The 10,095-nt window shown below is 53.7% G+C and overlaps 1 protein-coding gene across 1 annotated transcript in view; it reads right to left on the bottom strand.

Annotated features, from left to right (window-relative positions):
* Window positions 1-198: 198 nt before the first annotated feature.
* The window catches only part of Coro1c (coronin 1C), a 72,146-nt gene continuing 62,249 nt past the window's right edge, over window positions 199-10,095 (bottom strand). Inside the window, exons 5-11 of the mRNA NM_001109327.3 lie at window positions 8,587-8,768; window positions 7,568-7,687; window positions 6,628-6,732; window positions 5,474-5,619; window positions 3,995-4,052; window positions 3,080-3,325; window positions 199-2,190 (exon numbers count right to left, since the gene is read on the bottom strand). Of these exons, the coding sequence (NP_001102797.1) occupies window positions 2,071-2,190; window positions 3,080-3,325; window positions 3,995-4,052; window positions 5,474-5,619; window positions 6,628-6,732; window positions 7,568-7,687; window positions 8,587-8,768 (977 nt within the window). The 3' untranslated portion in view covers window positions 199-2,070. The remainder of the gene's footprint in view (window positions 2,191-3,079; window positions 3,326-3,994; window positions 4,053-5,473; window positions 5,620-6,627; window positions 6,733-7,567; window positions 7,688-8,586; window positions 8,769-10,095) is intronic.

Here is a 10,095-nt window from a genome sequence, read left to right as displayed (position 1 = left end):
AAGGAGGGCTTGGCTTCAGGTTACACTGGCCCACAAGGCTGGAGGCGGGGTCTGCCCAGCAGCTCTGTGTGTGAGAATCCAGACCACAGCACCGGTGTCTCTTGAACATCGTCCTTGCAGCGCAGGGCACCTGTGTCCAGCAGGGGTGTGGCTGCTCAGAGACAGCTGAGGGAGTCGTGAAAGAAGAACAGCACACGGTTGTAATCAATGTCTTTTATCTCTGAAAACGGAAGCGAGTGTTTGACAGAACACTATGGCCACTCTATAAGAGTGGGCGTAGGAGCAGTACACTGTCCTCCTCCGGTGCCACGGCTTTAAGACAAAACAGGGGAACAGAAGCCACCACAGCGTGTCAGGTGCCTACTCAGCCTGGCACACACTACAGTCACTCCTTCCTCTCTGAACCACATCGCCTCTGGCTGCATCACCAGCCTCTACAATTGTTTACCTAATTAATTCAACTGACCCCAGAACATTTGTGAATCGTGACACAGGTCCTCAGCACTCCCTGCATACAGACAACGCCAGTGTTCCCAGTCTTCTCTACGTCTCACCACCCAACACTAAAACACAAGATGGACACAGAAACCCTCGGAGCCTGCAACCCACCTAGGTGTCTTCTCAGAGCTTCTCTTCCGACAGAGCTCAGTCAGTGCAGGCTCTGAGCATGCGCTGCACGCTCTGCTGCTCTGCCTCTGTCCTGATGACCTGTGCACTGCTGTGCCAGCACTGTGCCCACACTGGCACCAACGCCTGCCAAGGCTTGCCTTTCACGATCACTACCCAGGTTGCCTGCTGTCACAGACATGCAACATGAGACTGAAGTTAGGGCTGGGCTCCAGCTGCCCTCGACCAGCCACGGCCAGGGAACTGCTGTGCTGCAGTCAGGACCACTCTGACACTGACCTCATGTGGGTGGGTGGCAGAGGGCCTGTGCATGACCAGCCACGGCCCTCTCTGGACTTCCCTCTCTACTTTGTTCTGGACCTTTCCCTCGGCTGTAACATTCAAGAGCCCTTGAGGACTGACTGGGCGCCTGAGACAGGAGGCAGCATAGGAGGGAGGGACGACCAGAGCAAGGGAAATGGCGCCTGGGGCAGAGGCTGTGCACAAAGTGCCTGGGTTCAAGCCCCATACTAGACCCAAGGGCCAGGTGAGCTACCTTGGTGGACAAGGACTCTCAACACACGGATATCTGGTCGCCTTGTGTGCCCTTGTCCAAAACAGCCCGGAAGTGACCCACACTGCTGGAAGGGACGGGCAACCGTCTGTGGAGAACAAAACTGCAGAGACGCAAGCTCGTTTGGGTTAGAGTATAATCACCGAGGCACAGCGTCAATCAAGGAGCTGAGTCCTGTCTGTGCAACCACCCAACTTGTAGTAAAGAGAGAGAGAGAAAGAGAGAGAGAGGGAGGGGAGGGGAGGGGGCATGAACTTTTGATCAAAGACTCAGCGGGATGAGGGCAGTGTGTGGGTCCACGTGATTTCTCAAGTCTTCCTCTGGACAGGCTTAGACGCCCAGGTTTGTGCTGTGAGCCAGCCCTGTGTGGCTGTGCTGATTGTTCTCGTGAGTTTATACAAAATAATCATCTCATCTTCATTTAGTTATAAACGTACACAGTGCTGTCCCTTTTGAATTGAGGAGAAGAAAAAAAAAACACACGAATACTGCAAAGTAGCAAAATACAAAGGAGAAGAGCGACTTCTGGTTTGGCAACGTTAGAAAGGAAGAGGCAGGCAGAGGCGGCCTCGGGCTGGTCAGGTGGGGGACGCTGGGTGGGGGGGACGCTGGGTGGGGAGGGTTGCTTTCTAAGATTCAGAGTACCCGGCATTTCCGACGCGGTGAAGCTCGGCAAGTCACCAGACCTGCCAAACACCAACAGCCCCCGTGAAAAGCTTGGCTTCCATGTTTTGGGAAATTTGAGAGAGGAATGGAGTTCTTACTGGAATGTGGCCTATCGCTGGCTGACAGATCTGAAATGGAATGTCTCCAATGGCAGTGTCTCCCTTCTGCCCTCCCTTGGAGCAAGCCAGTGAGCAGCTGCCCTGCCGGCTGTGGGGGTGGCGACCTCAGGCAGCCATCTTGGCCAGCTGCTGTTCTAGCTTTGAAATGCGCTCGTCTTGATTGCAGATTGTGTCCTTTATGGATTTGATCTCTTTTAAAATCTCATCCAGCTTGGCTTCATTTTGCTAAGAAACAAGCAGAACAAGGTGACCAGACGGCATTAGGGAAGAGCATCCCATTGTTAATTCTGACAGCAGAGTGGAGACTCAGTGCCTCCCTCTTGCACTCTCGGGACAGAGCTGTGTTCCCTAGGACACCGGGTGTTCCTGAGGCACCATGGAAGTTTCTAGACAGACGAGAGCTCACAAAGAAAACACAGTGCCTCAGCGTGGCTCCCAGTCCTCTACCTGCACCTACTGGGCAGAGCCTCTACTCCAGAGCCAGGCCAGGGCAGGCCTGGACGCACCCAGGCCTACAGCCCACTCACCCTGCTTCCTGTCGGAGCAGCTCTGCCCGGATCGGATGTGGATGAGGGCCCAGTGTCTCTCACTTAAACTTACTCATTGGAAACCTTACAGCACCAAGGTAGATGCTGGCCTCTCAGTTGTGGCCTAAGGCACTTCAGCCATTGCTCTGCTAGGTTCTCCACAACCCTCCACCCATTCTTTCCCGAGGCAGCAGTGCCCTCTGGTGGTAGGACACCCAGAACCCAAGCTCTAGCCAAGGTACTGCTAGCCTCACGTGGTCAATACAGCATTGTGTAACACCTTCTCATGTCACCTCCTTCTCCAGGAACACCCACTTCCTGGTTTCTGTGACCCGTGATGTTTTGCTGGGAAAAGGCGCTTAAGAAAGCCCAGCTTCGGTCCTGACCACTCTCAGACAGCACAGTAGCATTACAAAAGCCAGCGCTGGCTGGCCTAGCACACCACAGTCGCCCAGTGCTGGGCACCGCCCTGGACCACACTCTGGGGAGGTCGGGGAGCAAGCAACTGGGGTGGGAGTGGGGGTGGGGTCGTCTCCAGAGGATGCGGGCCCAGCCCAGGCCCAGCCCAGGCCCAGCACACGCCTTACCACACTGGCTGTGTCTGTGGTCTTCTTAGGGGCACAGATGAGATCACTCTTCTTGTTTGCAGCTGGCTTGCTGTCCAGAATGTTCTTCTTGACGACCTTGAGATCCCTGTTCTTGCCTGGAATGTACCCATGCTTCAAGGAGATGAGGATGGGGTCTGCGTTTTTCCCCTCAAACCACTCCTCTGCCTCAAGTGCTGCTTCCGGCCCCGCTGTGTCAGGGTACAGGTCATCTTGGAAGAGGTCAGACTGTAAGGCATTTGGGGAATATGTGGTAAGCAAGGAGAAAGGCTGAGGTACCAGTCCAGTGCTGCGTGTATGCAGGGTAAGCATCCCCGGCCTTCACTGTCTCCTACAGCTGGAATGGCGGGGAAGAGGCAGGCACATCACACACGCACGGTGATCTGAGTTCTTCAGAGCTGGGGAGCTGGGGAGTTGCTGGCTGTTAACTCTACACAAACTAGCTGCATTTGGAAGAGGGAGCCTCAGTGGGAAAACACTCCCAGGTAACAGATTGGCCTGCAGGTGCATTTTCTTGACTGGTGATTGATGTAAGAAGGTACAGCCCACTGTGGGTGGGGCCAGCCCTGGGCAGGTGGACTGAGGAGAAGGCAGTCCCTGCCCATTCACTACCTCAGCCCCTGCCCCAGGTTCCTGCCCTGGCAGTGGGCTCAGCAGTGAGGTGATCTGACCATGGTAAACCTCATGAGGTCTCGTCACAGTGACAGAGCCCTAAGTAAGATAGGCAGCTCAGTGGTTACACACACTTGCTGTCCTGCAGTGGACCTGGGTCTGATTCCCAGCACCTCATGGCGCTCCTGGTTCCAGGACACTTCTGACTTCCTCAAGCAGCAGGTAGAACACATGCAGGCTAACACCCACACACACTCAAACCAAAACCAAAACCCCGGCACTTACCTTCCTGGGGACTGTCATGATAATAGGTTCACACTTTCTCTCGTGAAGCTTGAAGAATCTTCAAAGGAGAAACAAAGGCAAAGTTGCAGAGAGAAGCAGTGAGTGACAGCCCAGAGGCTGCAATGCCTGTGGGCCCTGAAGCGCATCTCTCTCCACTGACCACCTCAGCTGCTGCTGCTGCTGCAGGCTGAGCGGCTTGGTGCTCCCATTCCAGAGGACGCAGACAGCTGTCCACGCAGCCAGGGGCAGCAAGCATGAGAAGCCTGAGAGATGGCTGCAGCAATGGCAAGTGCCGGGTGTGGGGGGAAGGCACAGCCACGCCTCAATGACTTGCTGTGTCCCCACACAGGAGAGCACACACCACAGGAGGCAGCCCCTGGGCCCTGCCAGCTCAGGAACTGCATGCTTGGCACATACGTGAACTCAGAGGACAACTGCCGGGCTGGTCTGCAGGCACCTTTCGCCTTCTTGTCCTTTTTTACAACTTACTGCCACTTCTGCTTGCGCAGGTCAGAGGACAACGATGGAGTCAGCTCCCCTATTCTACTTTAGAGTCCCTAGGACCCAACTCCAGCCCTCAGGTCTGTGTGCCAAATGACTTTACCCACTGAGCCTTCCTGCTGGCCCTGCCTTCTACCTTTTTTTTTCCTTTTTCTTCTTCTTTTTCTTTTTCCTTTTTTTTCGGAGCTGGGGACCGAACCCAGGGCCTTGCGCTTGCTAGGCAAGCCCTCTACCACTGAGCTAAATCCCCAACCCCTGCCTTCTACCTTTTGTCCCAGACAAGGTCCCACAGTGGCCTGGGACACTGCCACACAAACCAGGCTGGCTGGGACCACTGTGTGCACTGCAGTGTATAACTAGTTAGGGGTTCTGTTCTGCAGACCTGAGCTCAACCTATGCTTGTAAGACCCGAGCTTTACTGACTGAGCCATCCACGCAGAACTTCTTTCTTCCTATCTATCTATCTATCTATCTATCTATCTATCTATCTATCTATCTATCCATCCAACCATCCATCCCCACACGTTCCCTGCTGGCCTTGCTCCCCTCCTTTCTGTCCCTCTCTGCCCTCACAGCTCTGTTCCTGCCTGTCTGCCTTGACCCCTTCCAAATAAACCTCCTTTATACCAGGTCTGTGACATGGCGTGCTCCCTCAGGGGACACCTTGGCAGGGGGACAGCCACCACCGCATTACATTTTATAAACCTCCTTTATACCAGGTCTGTGACATGGCATGCTCTCTCAGGGGACACCTTGGCAGGGGGACAGCCACCACCGCATTACATTTTATAGCAAGGCTCTTGCTCCCTTGCCTTCCAGGGAACACAGCCCACAGCCTCAGCACGAAGGCCACTGAGGCGTGCTGTGCAGCTGCCGTGCTCCATTGCAAGGACAAGTCGAAAGCTACAGTCAACTGCAAACACACACTGACCTGTTGTGTGCTGACATCTAGACACTTGGGGGGGTTCGATTCTTTACCTGGCGATCTCACACTTGTTGACGTCAAGCCCCCGCTTGGGCATGTAGCCCATCCCTCGCTGAGGCTCCTTGCTGCTGAAGGTGTTGAGGTAGTGCACGTATGGGGACTCATCCGTGATTTCAAAGTAGCGGATACTGCTGTCACCCTAAGGACCGAGACGAGTCAGGGCCCATGTTAGAGGAGACATTTCGTTTAAGTGGGCAGTACTCACACCACCCAGAACTCATGGAAATCTAACTCCAGTGGCTGCCCACTGCTCTCTCTCCAAACACTTTCGCCTGAATTATAAGCTGTTGTTTCCCCAGCACTTCCTGTAGAAGGTTCCTGGGCCTAGAAACCAGCTCAGGAACAGGGCAAGGATATGAGTGGCCCACAACTGTCCTGAGCACTGGCTTCAAAAGCCAAGAAGCAGCTGCCCATCGCAGGCCTCAATCCCTGGCCACAGCAACAACAGACAACCAGGAAAGATAAACACACGGTCTCTCTAGAAGAAGCATCAGGGGGCTGGGGATTTAGCTCAGTGGTAGAGCGCTTACCTAGGAAGCGCAAGGCCCTGGGTTCGGTCCCCAGCTCCAAAAAAAAAAAAAAAAAAAAAAGAAGAAGCATCAGTGTTTTAACAGCTTCCTCCACTCTGGACAGCACCAAAGGCTCTCAGTGCAGTGTGTAAAAACCCCACAGCAAGGGCTGGAGAGATGGATCAGGGGTTAGGAGCACTGACTGCTCTTCCAGAGGGCCTGAGTTCAATTCCCAGCAACCACATGGTGGCTCATGACCATCTGTAGTGGGATCTGATGCCCTCTTCTGGCATGGGGGGGTGTACATGCAGCAGAGCACTGATAGCTAGCTAGCTAGTTAGCTAGCTAGATAGACAGACAGACGGAAAACAAAGCAAAAACTTGTAATCATCATGTTTACAGTGGTCAGCTATTTTTGGCAAGCTACCCAATGCCAGAAACCTGGTCTGAAAGAGGATGAGCACGCGTGAACACGCACACGCATGCGCACACCCACACCCACATGCATGCACGCGTGCACACACGCACTCACACTTTACAAAGCATTAGACGTGTTAGTTACACTGCCTAGCTTCCAGGTCCTGAGGGATGAGCCCCGCCCTCCTATACTGATCTAATGTCAGACACACGCTCCTTACCTTCCCACATAAGTAAATGATGCTGGTGTCCGGGTCGTAGAAAGGGAGCAGCACCCCATTGCTAGTGTCCATTTCATGAAGAGCAATTGGTTCCTGCATGTTTTTCTGAAAACAAGTTAAAAAACACACATAAACGCACATGCATGTACACTTTTAAAATAAGACAAATTCTTGTAAGTGCCTCATTTCCCAGCAGAACCTAAAGTCTGAACAACATGGGTGACCTCACACATGTAAACACTTCAAATCAAATTCCCTGACAAGCATGCGCCATCAACACAGACATCAGTATGGGTCCACACGAAAACCCTTTCTTCTTTGAGCTGTTTTCTTTTTGAAAAAAGTTTTTGGTTTTTAAAGGACAGCCTGGGAGTTCCAGGCCAACCGTTTGTGTATGAGTGCAGTTGCCTGCAGGGACAGAAGAGGGCATCCGATCCCTTGGAGCTGGAGCTGTGATGGACGGTAGGTGACAGTTGCTATAGCAATGTTCTTGGCCCCTGAGCCATCTCTCCAGCCCCCCCTTCTTATTACTAAGAATAATATATGTAGACAAAGTTACAGAACAGAGAAGCCAGTGCATCCCACACCCCAGCAGGTGGCAGGGAGCACTGTGGACCACTTCCTTCTCACGTGCCTCATGCAGCTCAGGGAGCGTGAAGTGCATATGCCCATTCTGAACACTTCCCTGAGGAGGACTGTGTGCTCCGTCCTCATGAGTCACACAAATCTTATGTCCCAGATCTCAGCATCAGTGGAAACCCTGGGAGCTCCACAAGTGCATTCCTAAGGGGCGCTTGCCTGTGCCCCACTGAAGATGATACCCTCCTGCTAACTTAAGACGGCAAGAGCTTAGCGAATCACACCGAGAAGCCTGTGACCCCGTGCCAGCCCAAAGCCCCACTCAAGCTGACAGAATCGGAAAGGGAGAGAACTGGCTTACTGGGTTCCAGAGTGCCAACTGCCGCTCGCTCATACGGCTAAAACCAGTAGTGAAGACATTGCCGTCGGCCAGGAAGATGGCGCGCATGGGCCTGGCTCCTTCGTGTGCTTTCTCCTTTTCCTGGGAAGGAGGGGGAGCAGACACAGATTTCACTACACTGTGGAAAGGTGAGTGGGAAGTCCATGCTGAGACACCCCTGCCCCCACCACCCCAAACTCCCTACCCACCCCTTGCAGGCCCAGCCTGAGTTGTCCTGGGCAGGACCCTGAGGCCATGGTGCCTTGAGGGAAAGTAGCATCACTAAGTGGTCTGGTCGACATCCATGCCCCAGCATCAGACAGAGGAGCCGGCTCCCACCACGTTCTGCTGCTGCCCCCCCCCCCACACACACACACACATTGCAGTCACTAAGCACAAGCAAGAGCTCTGCCATACATGTGAGCCACAGGCTGGGGACAGCTACAGGCTCTCCAGCGTCACAGGACATTTGGACAGCTGCTCCCAGCCTTTTCGGTTAGTGAGCATGCCCGAGCACCCACCCTTGGAAGATGCTGGGTAGACAGACAGCGCTTGTCTCTAAGCCAACAGCAGGACCTCCTGCAGGTCTGCAGGGCACCTGGACAGTGTTCTTGGGTCAGGTGGACATCAACTGGGGTGCAGTCAGCGCAGACCCCAGACAGTTTGAGTGAGCTCACCCCGGTCTGCAAAGCTTAAGGCGCTCTAAGCTGCTGAAAGGCACTGCTGCCCATGGCTGGTGGCGCACACCTTTAGTCCCTACACCGGGGAGGCAGAGGCCAGTACATGTCTGTGCTCCAGGGCCAGCCAGGGCTATTCTGACTAAGGCCATCATGAAGAGACAGAGCTGAGCTAAGGCTGGACATGATTAGAGAGACAAGAGACTCGGGCAGCCACCTCCCCGCTCAGCTGATGCACACACTCCACAAGGACAGCGTGGCAGTCTTCAGAGCCCAGGGAAGGTTAAAGATCGGCCACCAGGGCTGAGTGCTGAGGACACTCACCGCTACGATCTCCTGTCTCCTGGGATCGATGACCCTCACTTTCTTGTCTTTGGACGCTGTGCAGATGAGACTGCCATTGCGGCTCCAGCTCACGTTGTAAATCATGTCTGAATGCATGTCGTCCAAGTTGATGAGGGCCTCCCCTGTCCCCACGTTCCAGATGATAATGGCATTATCACAGCCTGCGCCAAGCAGATCAGTCACAGGGTGAGAGAGGCCGACGCAGCCCGAGAAAGCCGAAGCCCCACAGGGGCATGGGGCACGGGAAGAAAGGTGCTGGCGATGAGAGGCTCTACCTACTAGGCAGAGTGACACGTTCTCTGTTAAAGAACACTATTAAAGCAGCCCCGGGAGACCCTCTGTCAACCCAACAGCGCAGAAGAGCAGAAGTCTCGTTTTGGGGGGTCAGCTGGACTAATGGAGCCAGGTGGTCAGTCTCCTCTGCTTGCACAGGAGAACAGGAAAAGGGTGAGCTGCAGCAGGTCCCTTCCGACAAGCTGTCCCTCAGCTGGCTGCCCTGCCCCTGACCATGTTCTCGAGATCATCAGAAGGGCTCAGGGGTGGTCAACAGTGCCTAAGTTGGCACCTTATGATGTCTCCTGTAAACAGGCCTTTCACATCAGGAGACGCCTGGCATTATATTCTTAACCTCACCCACCACAAACAGACCCTGGCCTTAGTTAAAAACTAATCTGGCCAACTGCAACACCATGTTAAAACAAAATAAACCAGTATTATTAAGGTGTAATTCACAATGTCCATTACATACATCTAGGGTAAGCTCTGACAAATACCTATAACCAAGGAACACCTTATTTCTAGTACCCCAAAAGCTGACCTTACTGTTTTCTGTATTCCTACATGGGAGTGTATGTGCGTGCGCATGCACGTGGGTGGCCCCACTGTGTGAAGGCCAGAGGTTAGCATGAGTCTTTCTTGAGGTAATCTCTCTCTCACTGGCCTGGCCTGTCATTCCGACCCAGGGAGCTGCCTTTCTTTCTCTGTTTCCCTGGCACTGGGATAACACACTGCCCAGCATGGGCTTCCCTAACAAGGTTCTGAAGCACTTCATGAATGAGTCACGTCCCAGCAGGCTAGCCTTACCCTTACTACACCACCACATCCATTGATGTGTTGCTTTTTTTTTTTTTCTTTTTCTTTTTTTTCGGAGCTGGGGACCGAACCCAGGGCCTTGCGTTTGCTAGGCAAGTGCTCTACCACTGAGCTAAATCCCCAACCCCTGATGTGTTGCTTTTAGGGAAAAGAAAGGGAGGGAGGGAAAGGAATGAATGAACAAATCTTGGAAATCAGGTCATGAGAAGTGCCAAGTAGAGATGGAGGGTGCCAGGGTTCACTGGGGAGCAGTTTAACAGAAAATTCAGAAGGGTATCAGTGTCCAGAGCTGGGAGCTGAGCCATTAAGTGGAACCTTGCCAGCAGAGGGCAGTGTGGGGCCGTTACCCACACCTCGGGAGAGGACAGACACCATGGCATGTTACCCACATCTTGG

This window comes from Rattus norvegicus, chromosome 12 (genome assembly GCF_036323735.1).
Source record: "Rattus norvegicus strain BN/NHsdMcwi chromosome 12, GRCr8, whole genome shotgun sequence".
NCBI lineage: Eukaryota > Metazoa > Chordata > Mammalia > Rodentia > Muridae > Rattus > Rattus norvegicus.
Note: the sequence above shows the minus strand (reverse complement) of the source record. Positions and strands in the feature narration are given on the sequence as shown.